This window comes from Mirounga angustirostris, unplaced genomic scaffold, assembly GCF_029215605.1.
Source record: "Mirounga angustirostris isolate CCGP_5_RB_7025 unplaced genomic scaffold, mMirAng1.0.hap1 SCAF_13, whole genome shotgun sequence".
NCBI classification, from domain to species: Eukaryota; Metazoa; Chordata; class Mammalia; order Carnivora; family Phocidae; genus Mirounga; species Mirounga angustirostris.
The window spans coordinates 16,994,819-17,013,155 of NW_026991721.1; the positions used below are offsets into that span (position 1 = coordinate 16,994,819).

General features: G+C 45.3%; 1 protein-coding gene across 3 annotated transcripts in view; it reads right to left on the bottom strand.

Moving 5' to 3' along the window:
- EXT2 (exostosin glycosyltransferase 2) overlaps positions 1 to 14,702 on the bottom strand; it is a 133,561-nt gene extending 118,859 nt beyond the window's left edge. Inside the window, exons 1-3 of one of the 3 annotated variants that reach the window (XM_045893863.3) lie at positions 14,525 to 14,702; positions 3,749 to 4,314; positions 2,681 to 2,770 (exon numbers count right to left, since the gene is read on the bottom strand). In XM_045893863.3, the coding sequence (XP_045749819.1) occupies positions 2,681 to 2,770; positions 3,749 to 4,284 (626 nt within the window). In that variant the 5' untranslated portion in view covers positions 4,285 to 4,314; positions 14,525 to 14,702. Of the gene's footprint in view, positions 1 to 2,680; positions 2,771 to 3,748; positions 4,315 to 10,874; positions 11,952 to 14,524 lie in introns of those variants that run through there. The other 2 variants (XM_045893864.3, XM_045893862.3) reach the window with 2 other exon arrangements.
- Between the last annotated feature and the right edge of the window lie 3,635 nt (positions 14,703 to 18,337).

An 18,337-nucleotide genomic window follows, 5' to 3' on the forward strand; every position in this document is an offset into this window, starting at 1 on the left:
TTGATAATTACCAAAGCTGACAGAGGGGCATGAGTTATCCATACTAATCTCTTCTTTTATACAGGTTTAAAATTTTCTATAACAAGTTAAATAAAACCCACACGAAGTAGAAATCTGTGAGAGATGTGCAAAGACACAATAACAATCCGGCATAGTAACAGTATTACAGAACATATATGAGAAAACAAAGATTGGTAAAGTAAGGCACTGAAGAGGTATAATTTGCTCCCACTTAAAATGGGTCTGTGTGTGTGTATGTGTGTGTGTATACATATATATATATACACACACAGACATGCACATGCACATATTTATACATGTTGTGTATAAATCCATAGAAGAAAAGGCTAGAAAAATACAGAGTATTTGAGGACAATGACCACCTTTCAGTAGGGAAGGAAAATAGAGGAGGATCTGAAGCATATGTTTATATTTTACTCTTTATACGCTTGCACATTGTTGCAATCTTGTACAAAGAAAGTATACCCGCAGCATGTGTAGGATTTTTAAAAATTGGAAGAGAAATAAAAACAGATTTAAGCAGCACAAAAGATATATATGCTGAGCAGACATTTCCTTCTGTCCTGGTCCTTACATTTCCCCGAGTAAAATCATTCTCAAGCAATCTCACCTATGACCTTAGATTTCAGCAGACCCTTGACGCAGTCTAATCTAGCCTGTCTGCTTTCTAATTTCCAAATAATCTGATATGCAGCTCTTGCTAAAACCATTCTGTCCTCATGGTTCTTGCCTCCTCTGAATCCAGGAACAAGGACAAATGATAAGAAAAACTCACAAAAAATCTACTCTTCCTTCCAACCAGAAGACCACCTAGGTTTCAAAATGAAATTTCCCACATGCACAGATAAAGAAGGAACACAGTGATTCATTACTTGCTATAGGATTGCCTATAATCACTTACAAAAATACATCCACAGGGAAAAAGATTTAACCCTCCTGATCCTTAACACCTAAGCACTAGCAAGAACTCAAACTTCTTCTTGACTACTTGACACTTCCCCGCAGAGAAGTGAAACCCCATTTAACATGTGCACTTGATAAAAATAAAATCCTTCTCCCATGCAAATACATATACCAAAATGTCAGCAAAAAGTGAAATGTCCCAAACAGAAATAAGCCCTTCTCAAAATAAACCCAGAACAGCAGGTGAAGACACAGCATTCCTAACAGCTTTTTCCTCCCTTCTCTGTTCCCTAAAGTATTTCACTTTCCCAGAGCAACCAAATCCATAAAACAGTAGCCCACTCAGGAACACTGAGGCTGACAGCCAAACCAGGGCTCCCCTTGTGTTTAGCCGGGTTCTATAGAATTTGTGTAGCCTGACTGCCCTCTATCGACCAAAACGCTTTCTACACCAAAGGTGAGAGGGGGGTCCTGGAGTGTAGGTCTCTTCTAGTGGTAATTGTATTTCCAGATAGAAACACAACAATGACCCTACATAATAACCACTTAAGGTAAAGAGGCTTGGATTTAATCTTCCAGGGAAAAGTAGTCCCAAGTGCAGATTTTCATAAATGCTGGTGTCAGCCTTTAGCGAGCTGAGAACACCACTGGCCTCGGGCTACCCTTTAACCCGTAACAGTGATTTTACGAGTGAAACATCAACTGTAATAAAATGACTTATGAGTGAGTTCTGATGTCAACTCACAACACTGCTGTACCTTGAGTATTGCCCGGGACCCCTACCATGGACCTCACTTTTCTGCTCTCCTCAAAGCCTTGAACCCAGTACTAGGAAAGGAACCTCACGCGGTACCCCATCCCTGAGCGTTCTGGGAAGCCTTCAGCCCAAGCAGTTCAGTCGATGTGGAAAAGGGGTGATTAACAGAGTGAACAGACTCAATCATAATCCCGCAATCCCAACCACCCCACACCACACGTGCTGTTTGGAAGGTTTCATTAGGAAGAGAGGAAGGAAAGAAGTGGGTGGGGGCCAGGAGGGATGGGAGGACAGAAGGAAAGACCCCACTGACCGAGACAATGGAGAGTAAATGAACCAGAGTGCTCTCGTTCCCCTGACATGACAGGCTCTAGGTGTCACTTTCACACCTCCGTGCCCCCTTCCCACAGCAAACTGCGGCTCACTTTTTACAAATGCTCCCAAATTCGGACAGAGCCGACACAAGCCAGGCATGAAACGGGCCTTGGGGTTGGGGGTGCTGCATTAAGGAGAGCAAAACTCAGACTGAGAAAAAAAGATCGTTTTTTAAAACGCTATGCTAGGGACGCCTGGGTGGCTCAGTTGGTTAAGTGTCTGCCTTTGGCTCGGGTCATGATCCCAGGGTCCTGGGATCAAGTCCCGCATCGGGCTCCTTGCTGAGCGGGGAGCCTGCTTCTCCCTCTGCCTGCGGCTCCCTCTGCCTGTGCTCTCTCTGTGTCTGTCTCTCTCTGACAAGTAAATAAAATCTTTAAAAAAAAATAAAATGCTTTGCTATAACATAAGTTCTAGTCGGTTCTCCGTAACAGATTTAAGCAGGTCCAGTCTCACTACATCTATGTCTCAAGGAGGGAAATGCCTAGGACAATGTTTTATTTTGACAATTCTGATTACATAGTCTGCCCCACTAGCCTTGGAAATAGGACTTCACATGAAAGAAAGGGTCTTGCATTTCCTTAACCCTCAGAAACCCATCACTGGGATAGCCCCAAATACACTTACCTGTCTCTGGGGACATCCAGAGCCGTGTTATAATCTGGGGGACCTCCAGGCAACATGTTGAACAGCAGGTGGTTTGTACCTCGATCCCACCTATTAAGAAATGAAACATGTACATGTAGTTGAATTTATATGTCAACTACGAAGGAACAGAAACAAGAATCAGTTACTGGGATGACAAGCAGCAAGTATCCCCAACCCCAACTAGGGCTACTTCTCCGGGGTGCCAAGTGAATTCCTAGAAATCCCAAGAGTACATCAGACACTAGGCTGGCTCCTCGAAAGGAAAAACAGGTAGATGTGTACTTCGAGCTTGGCCACTACAGGTGTGCCTATGATAATGACAACCCAAAAACGATCTGAATGTTCACCATTTGGTTAAAGAAACAAAAAAGGAATATAGAAGCCTGGTTAAGTACATCATGGAACATGCATAAAATGGAAGGCTATACAACCCTTAAAATTATATAGTAAACGAACATGAAGTTATCTGGAAATACATTCACAATGTATTAAGGAAAAAAGGCAGCACAAGAGTATAGAATTGTGTAATCCCATTTCTGACGAAACGTGTACACGTGCATATGCCTACTTCATACAAAAATGTATATACACATGCGTACGTGTATATTTTTTTTACAAAAATGACTGGGAAGTAACATCATTGAGGTGGCATCATGGAACGAATCTTACATGCTTCTTTTTGCTTACTTGTATTTCCAGACTTTTTACAGTGAACATGCTAATATATTACGTAAGTAGTAAGGGGTGGGGGGAGATTTCAATATAACAGGAAAGCTATGGGAGGATGAGCCATCCCGAGGTTTTAAACTCCATGCAGGTGGGAGCCCACAGCAACAGGTCGGCTGGCCGACGGCTTTTCACCGGTACAGAGGCGAGGTGCTTCCGGCACCAGCTTCACGCTCCAAGTCGGTCGCTCATACACATGCCCTCCCACGAGGAAAGAGACAGCAGCTGGAGGCCAGCTCAAGAGGAGACCCATCCCCTCTCCCCGCCCTTCCCTCCAGCTCCCCCAAGGCCCTGGCTCCCGTCTGTAAACGGGCTACACACCTAGAGAGCTGGGCCAGTGCCTGTGCTGTCTCCTTAATGCGGAGCGTGTTCTGGTTAAGGACGTCGATGGATGGGACAAACAGGCAGGCCCGGGTGATGTCATCGGTATAGTAGTCGCTGTCTGAGATGGCCGTGAGCAGCTCGTTATACTCCCGGGAGATGGTGTTGCTGACGGGGACACCAGCGTCGTCCACGTACTTTTTCAGAGAGTAGATATACACCTTGATTTTGTTCTTTGGGTTGAAGCCACAGCGGTAGACATCAAAGCACGTGTGCATCCTGCAGCTGAGATCGCCGCGCTCAGGGCTGGGACTATCGGCCGGCAGCCTGACCACCGGCACATCGCGGACACTGCGCTTCTCTACGTTCCAGTCACTGGAGGACTCGATGGAATGGGGCCAGAACTGAAACATGCCGGTGGCAATGAGGCCCAGCAGGACGATGGAGAAGAGGGTGATGTAGTAGATTCGGTGCTTGGTCTTCATTCTTGGGATGAGGGCAGGACCCCGGATATTGTACTTGACCGACGCACACATAATGACACAGACAGCCTCTTCCTCCCACTCCTAGTTCCAGGGGGAGACACAAGAAAAATGAAGCAGGCAGGGTGGCAAGTGACCCCTGAAAGGACTGTCTGACCCTCAGCATCCTATTTCTTTCCCTGAAGCGGTTTGAGGAAATAATGAAAAGGGATTTTTGACCCTTCTCGTAAATATATTCGAATATATATTTGTGTATTAAATGTGTGCTATACGCCATATTTAGTATTTCATATTGTACACACTAAATACAAATGTTGATAAATTTAACTATATCCTATAAATATATATTCAATGAAAGCATAAGTCATAAATGCGTGGGGCCTAGGAAGAGGGGCGCTGACCAAGGAAGAAAGTCAAAAGTAGAATAAAGATAGTTGTTTTATTTCGTTTTTAAACACTTGGCTAACATATGGGGCCCCTGGGTGGCTCAGTCGGTTGAGCTTCCGACTGTTGGTTTCGGCTCAGGTCATGATCTCAGGGTAGTGGGATCGAGCCCCACGGGCTCCACGTTCTGCAGGGAGTCTGCTTGAGAGTCTCTCTCTGCCCTTCCCCCCCAGTCTCTAAATAAATAAAAGTCTTTAAAAAAAAAACCACTTGCCTAACATAAACTGATGCTTCATCTGGACAAACTGGCTCTTGGTTATCCTAAAATCTGTTTTCAGTCACTTATTCAGTCAACCCTGTGATGAGCGAGCACCGAACACGCACTGTGCAAGAAACGAGGAAGAGGGTGCCTGGGTGGCTCAGTTGGTTAAGCGACTGCCTTCGGCTCAGGTCATGATCCCAGGGTCCTGGGATCGAGTCCCGCATCGGGCTCCCTGCTCTGCGGGGAGCCTGCTTCTCCCTCTCCCACTCCCCCTGCTTGTGTTCTCTCTCTCGCTGTGTCTCTCTCTGTCAGATAAATAAATAAAAAATCTTTAAAAAAAAAAAAAAAGAAAAGAAACGAGGAAGAAAGCAAAGACTCCACCTTACGGGAACTTACATTCTACTGAGGGAGGTAAGACAAAGCTATGACAAAATGCAAAATGTAAAAATATCACTAGGAAAGTATCAATAAGGTGCCAAGGACTATTAGGCTAGATTACTCTTTAAATAAAATATAGTGATGTTTCATAAGGTGACAAATTGACACATTTAGATGGAAGGAAAGTAGAAAAGCATAGGGAGATAGGGAGCGAGGGAAAGAAGGGTCAATGTGGTGGATCAATTTCCAAAGACTGATGCCAACAATTCTTCACATCTTTGAATGTGCATGCCACTTTTCTAATCAAAAGGCAGAATCTATTCCTCTTCCCCCCTGAATCTGGGCTAGCCTTGTGACTTGCTCTGACCAGGAGAATGTGGCGGAAGTGACATTCTCGGGCTTTTGAGCTCAGGCTTTAAGAGACCTGTAGCTGCTGTTCTGTCCTCTGGGAACCCAGCTGCCGTGCCATCAGGAAGCTGGGCTCCCAGCTGAAGGTAACGCCAGGGAGACCCCACTGCAAACTGAATAAAACAGACAGGAACCATCCCCAGCAAGTTCTGCACAGACTGCAGAATCCTGAGCAAATACATGGTAGTTATTGTTGCCTGGGTCACTAAATTTTGGGTTGGTTTGTTATACAGCAATACCTGAATGAAACAGCCAGTAAGCATCTCTGAATGATACAAAGATATTCTTAGTCCTCACCTGAAAATACGGACTTTCCCTGTAGATCACAACTTAAGATCCTTACCAAACAAGCCTGCCCCATTGGATGCCTGGATACTGTGTGGGGAGGGCAGAGCCGTGGGACTGCACCACGTGTCACAGACTCACCATGTCACTGCGGTAAGCTGCTTCGGGCAAGCCACGTGTCAAAGTCCCAACCTACAAAATGGTCTCATTCTACTCACTGGTATTTCAGAAAAGCTATTAATAAAAAGGGAAAAAACTGAAAAGTTCATGGACCATCTTCAAGGGTAGCAACCATTTTTACTTTGGCTAAATGGCGCTCTCCCGCATCACTGCCCACATGGCAAAACGGCTTCCGGCCTAGCTGGCGGGGCGCTGCCAAGCCTTGAATGTTGCAATCGCACCAGCTTTGGGGGCAAAATGTAAACAGTCACAAAAGATTTCAACTTGTATCTCCTGTGACCATCAGTTGGAATGTAAGAAATCTGCTGGTCACACATGACTGCATGAAGGTGCATATATTTTTAAGCTTAAAAATTATCATCTTTGGGGAACATACATCACCAACCATTCACATATGTTCATTGATTCCAGGACAGAAATATGGGCATGAGAACCATTTCAGTGTTTCTGTCATTCTAACCACCAGCTTGCCCCTACTCCCTACTACCTCCAGTCCCCCTCCCCCCCCAGGTAGCTTTCTTGGCATTCTCTGTCTCTGCGGGAGCTAGAAGATAGGAAGGCTCAGCACACATGCAGGCAAGGAGCCACCCGCTCCACGGCGGCAAGTCAGAACTCCCCAGCAGGCTCTCCAGGTACATTTATCCCCGGATCGGTGGTTTTCAAACACCCAAAGGGTGAGCATCACAGGCGCAGGTTGTTGAACCAGAGTCTTTGGCCCAGGTGCCGGAGGTCTGTACTAGCCCGTCTAAAATAGGGTCACCGAATCGGGCATTTTAGCAGGCTCCTCAGTGTTTTTTTGTGTCATCAGGTTTGAAATCTTGACTGAAATTAGACAAACTACCTTTTAACACAGTAGCTTTCACACCTTTTTTTTTTTTTTTAACTAAAACCTACAATAAGAAATACATTTTATATTGTGACCCAATACAGACATAGGTGTGTGTGTATTTTAAATAAAAGCTTCACAGGGGCCCCTGGGTGGCTCAGTTGGTTGAGCAGCTGACTCCTGATTTCAGCCTAGGTCATGATCTCAGGGTCCATGGAGTCCACGTTGGGCTCCCTGCTCAGCGGGGAGTCTGCTTCAGGACTCTCTCTCCCTCTGCCCCTCCCCCTGCTCGTGCGCGCGCGCGCTCTCTCTCTCTCTCTCTCTCTCTCTCTCTCAAATAAATAAATACATCTTTTAAAACAATTTTTAATTAAAAAAAGAAAGAAAAGCTTCACAAAAAAGTATTTAACCTTAGTATACAATACTAGCCATAGAACATGGAACAAACATGGTATTTTTCTATTCTGTTATTCTACTGATGCTGGCCTTACCTATGAGATGAATTATATCACCTGATAATGGGTCACGCACAGTTTGGAAAAAAACTGATTTCATATATAATAAAACTGGGATTAATGGAACAAAAATAGAATCCACGTGAGCTTACAAATGTTCAAGAGTTACAGACTATGAAAAAGGCACTATCACAACAAAATAAACCCAAATAGAAGGAAATAAGTAATAAACAAAAACAGTAATTAACTAATAAAAAAAAAACAGAAAGGATCAACAAAGCTAAAAGTCGCTTTTTAAAGTTTTTTTTTTTAAGATTTATTTTAAAGAGAGCGTGCAAAAGACAGCATGCACGTGAGCAGTGAGGAGGGGCAGAGGGAGAGAGTCACAAGCAGACTCAGTGTTGAACATGGAGCCCAAAGTGTGGCTTGATCTCACAACCCCAAGATCTCAACCTGAGCCGAAACCAAAAGTCGGACACTTAACCAACTACACCACCCAGGTACCCCTAAAAGTTGCTTTTTTAAAAAGGTGAATAAAATTGACATTTGATATAACTCTGGTAGAATTAATCAAGATAAAGAAAAAAAGGCACAAATAAATATCTAGAATGAAAACTCTAAATGCTGCCTGTAGTTAAAAGATGATATCAATGAACTTACACCAATATATTTGAAAACTTAGATGAGCTAGAAAACTTCTTTAAAAACAAAACTTTAGGGGCACCTGGGTGGCTCAGTCAGTTGAGCGTCTGTCTGCCTTCGGCTCGTGTCATGATCTCAGGGTCCTGAGATTGAGCCCTGCATCGGGCTCCCTGCTCGGTGGGAGGCCTGCTTCTCCCTCTCCCACTCCCCCTGCTTGTGTTCCCTCTCTCACTGTCTCTCTCTCTGTCAAATGAATAAATAAAATCTTTAAAAAATAAATAAAAACTTTAAAAATCTTCCTATAAAGAAAATTTCAGGCCCAGAAGTTCTACTGCACATTCAAGAAATAATTCCAATTTTACACAAATTATTTCCAAGTCCAGAAAGAAAGGTGAAACACTCCCCAGCTTCTATTAGGAGGCTAGCATAACCTTAATACCAAAATCTCACACTGGTGGTTCTCAAAGTACGTCTGATGCCAGGAGTCCCCATGACCCTTTCAAAGGCTCTGAACAACACTGACAGGATTTTTTCACTTTCATTTTTGAGGCCATGTGACACATGTTATTGTAAAGACTGCAGAAGTAGATATGAGAATCCAGCTGTCTTCTGATAAGTTTTTCCTAATTCAATGAAAGATATCAACCCACAGATTCAAGATGCTCAAATTTGGGGCACCTGGGTGGCTCAGTTGGTTAAGCGACTGCCTTCGGCTCAGGTCATGATCTTGGAGTCCCAGGATCAAGTCCTGCATCAGGCTCCCTGCTCAGCGGAGGGTCTGCTTCTCCCTCTGACCCTCCCCCTTCTCATGCTCTCTCTCTCTCTCTCTCATTCTTTCTCTCTCAAATAAAGAAATAAGATCTTTAAAAAAAAAATGCTCAAATCCAAGCAGAATATATACAAAAAAAAAAAAAAAAAAAAAAAAGCCACCTAGATATGTCGAAGTAAAACAACTAAAAAGAAAGCTAAAGAAAAAAATGTTAAAAGCAGCCAGAGGGGAGAAAAATCTATCCAAGGTCTATTAAAAAACTACGTGTAACAGGCAAAACTATAAAATACTTAGAAATCTCTATGACTTCTGGGCAGAGAATGATTTCTAAAACAAAATACAAGAAGTGCAAACCACAAAAAGATAAAATGATAAAACCTGTGTTACAATTAAGAATTTTTCTTCATCAAAAGATACCATATAGAAGTAAAAAGACAATCAATAAACTAGTAGAGACCTGCAATCCATATAACTGATAAGGACTAGCAAGCCAAATAAAGAATGCCTACAAAACAATAAAAACAAACAAAGAACAAGAAAACAAAAAGGAGAAAACCAGACAGAAGACTTAAGCAGGAATTACACAGGAGAGGACACAAAATCAGCACAGCGACACCTGAAAACCACCTTTAGTCTCATCAATGGTCAGCGAACGTATAACGACAATGAGACACCATCCAGCCGCCAACACAAGAAAACGAAAGAGTCAAACAGCACCCGGTGTGGGCAGGGCCTGGAGCCACTGAACTCCGCTGGTAGGAGTATATGAACAGGCTTGAGTCCCAAGTGGTCAGCAGGAGGGCTGGAAAGAAGAGGGGCTAATGCCCCTATGTTAGAGTCCTAAGCATCACATTGCGCTTCCTACTTGTCATAGTTTGGTCCCCCTGGCCCCCTGCAAAAAGAACCAGAGACAAGGATGGAGGTACAGGGAGTTTCCTTACTTGGGAGGTGATCTCAGAAGGCCAGAGTAAACAGCAAGGAGAGAGAGACACAGAACCAGGGACAGCCAGTAAGGTGGGCAAAAGGGGCTCTTGGGAGTGCTAGGAACTCTTGAAAAACCACAAAAACTAAACTTGTCCCTCAGAAGGATGAGAAGCCAAGGCACTGATCTCCCAACTCCCGCCCACTATTGCTTGAGATTGTCTGGTACTATTATCAGCTCATACTCTGTACTCAACAACCCTCAAAAGGTCTGGATCTTATCCTTTCCTCAATGTACCATTAGTCTGATAAAGAGCTGCAGTTCCTGGAGGAAGGACTGGGTGAACGTCTGTCTATACCTGCAGGAACATTTCAAAGACCTCTTTAAAGAGACCCAGGCTCCCTCTCAATCCATGGGATATGGGTCTGAGCTCCTGCCTGAAAACTGGGGTTGAACAGTGATTTTTCCACTGCAACAGCTGACATCAGCCTTCTACTTGCCCGCTCTTGGTTTTTTTTTTCTGGTTATACAAGTCAAGCAATACCTTAGTTAGCTGCCCATCTATACTGTCCTTAAGGATACTATACTCTATTAGCATCACTGTGGATCAAGACACATCAGCAGCAAGTTGGGCTTTATTGGCCATTGTGGGGACTGTGTCTACCATGCCACTGAAGGTCAATGCCACCCAGCCTCCGCTATTTCAGAATCCTATCACCCTCACAGATACTTGGGAACCCAGTTCCCCAATCACATCTAAAGCCAATTCTGGCCTACAGGAAACAGTCCACACTGAGCTTCTCAAAGATGCTGGCCTCCAGTGGGCATTCCATGTTGCCAGAATTATAGGAGTGAGCCCTCCCGGGAACATGGGCAGGTGTACATCTCTGGCCTCAAATAATAAATCTATTTCAAATCTCCACCCCCCAATACCTCTGATCCCTTCCTCAACACTCTCCCCAGACAGCTCTGGCATCTCCACCTCATTTCCTACAGGCCAGCAGTTTCTGGCCTGTTATCTCGGGCCAGATCATCCTTTTCTGTGGGAAGCCAGAAACAACCCCCAGTTTTGAGAACCAAAAATATACCCAGACATTGCCAAATACCCCCGGGGGAGCCAAAATCACCCCTACCTGAGAACCAGTGGTGCAGATCATGGTCATGTCCAAGTTTCAAGGAATCTGCCCAGTTGCTCCAGTTGTTCTTGCAAGATCATTAAACCCCTAATCCTGAGAGAATGCTCCTAAAGAGACACAGCCTTTCCCAAGCAGCTTTATGGTCCACCGTTACCCCACTCTTCAGCTGACACCCTCAAGATTCACTCGCACATGTGTGCCCTCAGCTCCCGCTGGTTCCCAGGAGCCAGGTCCTACAACTCCAGTACAAAAGCTATTTGTCCAGTAGCAGGGACTGTACTTCCCCGCTTAGGCAATGCTGAGATCCGAGGGGAGGGGGAGGCAGATCTTGAGAGGATAAGTACCATCCTGCAAGGCAAGAGCCTTCAGCAAGGTTTTTGCAGAGTGTCCAGAGGATACTTCCACTAGCCCCGAGGATCTAAGGAAATCTGGGAGTTCAGAGTTCTCCATGCTTCTACCAAACAGCTGCATCTCAGGCCTCACCCCTGACTTTAGCAGAGGCCACCTGTCCCAGGCTGCGCCTTCAGCCTCCTCTGCAGTTTTGCCATAATTATGATTAAATTCCGCGCCTGATTTTCGACAGTCTGGCTTCTGACTGCAGGAGATGCTGCCACAGAGCCTTCTGTCGCTCACAGTGTGTCCTGGGGTTGATACCTGGCTGATCTGAGCCTGACCTTACCTCAAGGCTCGAAGAAAGATGACAAGAGACAGCCAGCTCCACTAGCCTTATCATTCCCATGGTCCATATCCTGCCCACGTGCTAGAGCTACTGTACTAGCCAATGCTTTCCCTTCTACCTGAGTCACATCCCACCCACCGTTGGCAAGAGTCACACAACTGTGATGCTAGAGTACCAGGGGTTATCAACAGCTGCATAGGGGCCCTTGTTGCCATCTGAGGGTGAGGGAGTCCAGTTTTACAATACTATTCTCAGGGTCGGCTTTCCAGAGCCATTCTAGTACCAACTGTCTTAGCTTATGTTCCACCAAACTAGGAAAAAACAACTGGAAAGCAGGGAGCTTGCAGAAGATGAGTCCAGAGAGCCAGAGTGAGGGACGAAGGAGGGGAGTCAGGGAAGAACGGAAAGCCATGAGGATTACCATACTGAGCTGAGGAATGGGGCTCAGTCCTCTGCAGAACTATGTAGAACACACCTCAGAACTGTCCCTTTGAAGGAGAGGAAATGATGGCATTCATCCACTGAAGCCCATCCCCTACTGGCTGAGGGCTATTCCCAGATGTAAACTCACATTTTTGAGATACGCCTACACAGCCAAAGCAAGCTCCCACAAGCCTTTGCCAAACAGGTGGGAGATATGGTGAGTATTTGAGGTGAAGTAAAACTAAAAACGAGGGGAGCGACACCTGGGTGGCTCAGTTGGTTGAACGTCCAACTCTTGGTTTCAGCTCAGGTCATGATCCCAGGGTTATAGGGTTCTGCGCTCAACAAGGAGTCTGCTTGGGATTCTCTCTCCCTCTCCCTCTGCCCCTCCCCACTGCTTGCGTGCTCACACTCTCTCTCTCTCTCTCTCTCAAATAAGTAAATCTTTAAACAAAAAAAGGGGGGGGAGGGGAAAAGCCTTAAATGAAAAAGGAAAGCAAAGGATGAGAGATGAGAGGAAAAAAGTCCCTTACTAAATGGTGCTTTAGAGATAGAGAACCTTCTTGGTGAGCATCCATGTACCTTTCACATACCTCATCCCAACATTTGCCATGTTATATTAAGTATTTGCAAGTTTGTCTCTTCTACTGGTTGTCATTTTCTTGTAGTCAATTTCCACACACTGAAGCACAGAAAGATGTATGTCCCCAAAACCATCATCCAAGAAAACGAGTCATAATCTTCCCATCCTAAGAGGACACTTGCTACCACCACCATGTTCAATGCCCCTGACACTGAGCCTCTCGGAAGAGGACTGAAAGGAGTCTTCTACTAATTAATGTTTCACATAATACCATAACCCATATGAAACGAGAATTTCACAGCAAAGCCTTACAAACTTAACCTCCCTGAAACACATCAAACCTGTCCCTGCAAAACACTGGAATCATCTGTCTAACTGTCGAGCACTGAGTCACTGGAAAAATCTTTTAACTCCTCTCTACTGTCAGGATGAGATGCATTTTCTGTTCCTGGAATTATTTATCCCGAAAATGTGCCTGAAAATCTATCCTTGGTGCTTCAGGCTATATCCAATCCATTTAGTCTGATGCTCTGAATCACAATCTCGTCTTAACCTTTTTAGAAAAGCCCTCACAACTGAACTCCCAGGGCCACTGCAATACTGGAACTTAACCCCGCTGTGCCTGAAAACAAAGGAACCAAATATTAGCAAAAGAAGGAAGATCTGTGATTCATTGCCTTCCTTGATAGGGTTCTTTATAATTAAAGTTATATGATGACTAACCATCCCTAAAAATGGTTTCCAATGGGGAAAAAAAAAAGTGTTTCCTTGATTGTGAGAATTATACTATAATTAATATAATGTATATAACAACTAATAACTAAACTATACTGAGGACTCACTACATGCATCTGTTTTAAGCACTTTGTGTTAACGTATTTAATCTTTCTAACAGTGCCATGTGACAAGCTATTATTATCCTCATTTTACAGATAGGGAAAGTGCAAGGGGAAGGCTAAGTAACTTGCACAATGTCACAAAACTAGAAAATGCCAAGGCTAGGATTGGGAGGATGGCAGTCTGACTCCGGAGCCCCAGCTACTAACCTCCAAGCCTCGCCTAATTACCTACGAAAGCCTAGATTAGATCTACCTTTTTCACTCAACAAGCAAAGGCAGCATAACTTGACGGATCCAAATTTATCTATTCATACGAGCACATGCAACCGAGAGGCTTAAGACAGCGGAAGTGAGGAATGCTGGAAACTGAGTCATATATTAACACGAACAGCCTTTGAGCCCTGACATTCACAAACCCGAGCCCAGTGCAAATCCTTACAGCACTCAGCTGACTCCGAAGAATTAAAATTGACATATTTCCACTTAAAGGCATCTTCAGACCAGCCAGTCAAGGACCCTTCTAGCTTAGCAGTTCCCAACAAGTTACACCAAGCAATCATTTGAGTCTCAAAACTGACCTGGCTCCCACCGCCAGTAGCAAACCTCCAAATGCCTCTGAGCTCTGATGCCCAGGGCCTGGGCACCCCGGACCACCTTCCCCACCCAGGCTTTTCTCCGCGCTGAGGGCACAGTGCCCCAAGCCCTGCCCTGGCATCCTGCGCCGCACGGGCTACCACCGGCCGCGGGAGAGCCCAGCGCGCCAGAAATCGCCGCGGGGAGAACCCGATCCCCGCAGCTCGCGGGAAGGAGGTGGCAGCGGGAAGGCAGAGGTCCCGGGGCAGCGTGGGCCCCGCGGGAAAGGCAGCTGCGGGGTCCCGCGAGAGAGGAAAGGGGCGGGCGGGGGCAGAGGACGCAAGTGGGCCGCAAAGCGCGGGGCGGGCCGGGTTACCAGGGACCAGGCGGTGCGGAGATCCAAGCGCTCCCACAGCGCGAGACGCCGCGAGCGGCCCCGGCGGGGGTGGGGTCGCCCCTCGCCGCCCTCAGGCCTCCGCGCGGCCCGCGCTTCCCGGCGGCCAGGCCCGACTCCGCCGCGGCCCCGGAGGCCCTTCCGCGCCGCGCTCACCTCGGCCACGGTTGCCTCCCGCTCGGCCCCGCGCTCGGTCACCGGGGCATGCCGCAGGGCGCGGGCCACGGCCGCCCGGGAGGGACCGCGCCGAGTCGCCGGCCGCCGGCGCCGGGTCTGCGCGAGCGAGCGGGGAGAGCGGCGCCAGCGACCGGGCTCGGCGACGTCTGACACCGAGCGCACTGCGCGTGCGGGAGCGGCCGGGCCCGCGCCCCCTGCTGGACAGGAGGAGCCAGGGCCCCGCGTAGGGTTTCTCCCAGGCAGGAGCGCGAAGCTCAGGCTCCACCCTAAAACTTGGTCCCGCAGAGACCTGCAGCCTTATTCATAATTAAAGAAACTGCAGGCCCAAGCAGCGAAGCACCGTGCTTCACTTATAAAACTGACACAAATGTAAACGTTTTATTACAGTGAGTAGTGGTGCAGCATTCCCGGAGGGCAACTGGGCCATATCCATCAAATGTAAAATGCCCGCAACCTTTCCACCAATCCCTCTGTATGTTTACCCTACGGATATTCTCAACAGCGTTTACCAAAAATACTCATTACAGCGTTTTTCCAAATAATAGCTAAAAACTGGAAACAAGCAAAATGAACTATGGGAAAATTTATAGTAATCAAAATAAATTATGACTAAAATGGAATCATGTGAGAATGCATATATATGTCGGTACAGAAATATCTCGAAGGTGTGTGAATATGGAAGCATGCTCTAAAACTGAGTAAATATGGTCTTTTCCATAAAATTATGTATATGCAAAATTAGGAGAGAGAAAATATACATGCAGATGTTTATATTTCAAGCGTATGTATAATATTTTTTTCTGGAGGGAATCCAAGAAGCAATGAACAGTTTTGGAGGAATAATGGTGGAGATAGAAATGGGGGAAAGAGATTTTGTTTTGTTTCTTTCCGTATTATTCACATGATCTAGCCTTACATATGCACATATGCACAGCAAAACCCCTGTCATAAGGCATAAGTGAAGCCTAAAAAAAAATCTATCAAAATGCAGAGTGCTGTAATTGGGAGGTTAATGAGATGACCCCACAGAGCCCGTGCAGTTTGCAGGTAATAGTCCGCAGAAGCCAAATCCGTTCTGGGCCCAGCTATCCCATAGCGCCATCTAGTGGAAGCTGTTACTTACAGCTTAAGTAATCAGGGAGTAGATTCTGAGTCTGGAGACTGAGGTTTCCAGCAGCAAGAGATTCCAGGAATATTCTTGTCAGTTAATGCCTGCTGGCTACTGATCCAGGGATATTGGGATGAGAGTGTTCTGGAGATGGGAAACCTACATTTTGCTTCTCCACATCCAAGAGAACATTGCCCTGCCCTCCAAATCCACATGCCCCCAAGACAACAGGAAATTTACCACACATTCACCCCATTTGGTAACAGGATAGATGGAAAGTATTTTGTTTTCTTGCCTTTCTCTGAATTAAATATATGTTGTGTGTATATATAAATATATGTATATCTTCATTAATCATTCACCTGTTCATTAAATGAGGACTTTCTCTGTTAAAGACCTGTGTTAGGCACCGCCTCAGAGGAACCTATCTTATTTACTTCTTATAACCCTAGACATGAATAGTGCCTGGACATAGTTAAATGCTCTAGGAATATGAATAAAGGGTGCCCAGACACTGGGAGGAGCTCCGTAGAAAGAAGACAAATGCACGAGTAATATTAGGCAAAGCAGAGGATGAAATGTAGCCTGGGAGAATATAAATAAAGTGCTACGGGGTTCAAAAGAGAAAGCAATCACATCCAGTTGCAAAGATGTGGGAAGACTTCACACACAATAGTTAATATCTTTGCTGGTCCTGGAGGATAGTTAGGATTTTGGCACGTAGAGAAGTGAATAGGGCATTCCAGGCAGAGAAAAAGTCATGAGCAAAAGCAGTGGATGTAAAGAAGAAGCCATCAGAAAGACCAAGTGTTTTTTTTCATCCAGTCTAACTAGAACGATGTGGCTACATTTCCAGGGGTAGAAACCATGCCAGTGATTGGAGGTAAGTAAGCACAGAGCCATGACTGTAGAAGCTGTAGAGATGCTAAAGCAGCTGAGGATGACAGCGGAGCAGACTGGTATAGAAAACTAGAAGCCAGGACCCACAGTCCCTGAGAAGGTAGAAAAGTTCAGTGGTCAGTGGTTAAAAGAGGTGAGGCTGTAGAAAGATGTTTCATTCCTCACGTTGAAGGCACAGAAAAAACCAGAGACTGCGCAGATCCCTGCCGACCCAGGGGGTCAGGAAAAGCAAAAGTGGAAGTTAGACAAAGCGTGGCTTTCCAGGCAAGTGGCATCATCAAGGGAAAGCAAGGTTACGGGCAGGAGGAATTGCTAGCGTGCAGTGGTATCCCAGATTTACCGCTTCCTTTAAATGATGGTGGTTTGCAAGAATGGAGAAAGGTATAATCTCCAAGGAAAAAGACTCTGTGAAAGAATCATTGTATGGTATTTTTTGCTGGCTCAGCTTAAATGACACTGCTGGGCAGCCTGGAGAACTAGAAAACACCTATCAAGCCCAGATCAAATATAATGAACACTCTGTCTGATGGGTAGCTGAGCTCACAAAAATAGTAAAGAAAAGATACAGGGGCCAGAAATGAAGCTACAGGGAGAAAACTGAGTGTTGAAGCGACAACAGGGCATGCGAGGTGGGGGAGTGGATCCCAAGAGGCTCACAGAAAGCCAGGATACTGAGGTGGAAGGCTGGGGAACCAACTCAACATCAGTAACAACAAACCAAAAAACTGTCTGTCTTGTCCAGAGAATGGAGAACAGTAGTCTCTGCTGAGAATCTTTAACATCAGGCTTCTTAACCATATGGGATTTGAATTTATATCTACCAGCATGGCCCAGAAAGCTCCAAGCCTAGAGAATAACACAAAGTATTACCAACACAGGTTGGTCACATCTGAAGAAGGACACATGAACCCCCCCAGCTGGAGGGTCATGCTTTCACACACAGCCTGCTCAGGATCCCAACAGATAAAACCCCAACAAATGTAAGCACACAATCCAGAATGAGCACATGATAAATAAGCCAGTCAGAAGAAACTACAAACAGCACAAATTTTACCTCCAAGAACCACAGATAATTGGATTATGAGAAATAAATAAAAAATAAGTAAGTTTATGGTGCTCAAAGACTTGAAAAATGGAATGTCAACATTAGAAAGAAACAAGATGATATTTTCTGAAAAGACCGAGGAAATTTGAAAAAGCACTAAACATAAAAATCAGGAACTCAATGCCTAAGTTAAGCAGTAGATGAGACACAATTAGTAAATTGGGATATAGATCTGAATAGACTACCCAGAATGCAGATCAAGGAGAAAACAAAGAGATGGACGAGGATGTGGAAAGAGAGGGAGGACAGAGGCGGGAAGGCCAGCATATATCACGAAGGAGGGAACAGAGAGAATGAAGAAGCAGTATCCAGGGAGAGATTAGCTGAGAATTTTCCATCACTGGGCAGAGATGACCATTTGTAACAGGTGGACAAGAAGACTAACAGCAGACTTCTCAATAAGAACAAAAACAAAACACAGAAAGCATTAAGATAATCATAAGAAGGCCAAGAGAAGCTAGTAGTCCATGTACAATTGTAGACTCAGTGAAGCCATCTTTCAAGAATAAGAAATAAAGACATTTTCAGACAAACACAAAAAGAAAGAATTTACTATCAATAAACCCTTCCTAACAGAATTTCTGAAAGATGTACTTCAGGAAAAAGAATGTTAGAACCAGAAGAAAGTACTGAGATGAGGTGTGAATGGCAAACAATAAACTGATAAACTCAAGGGTAA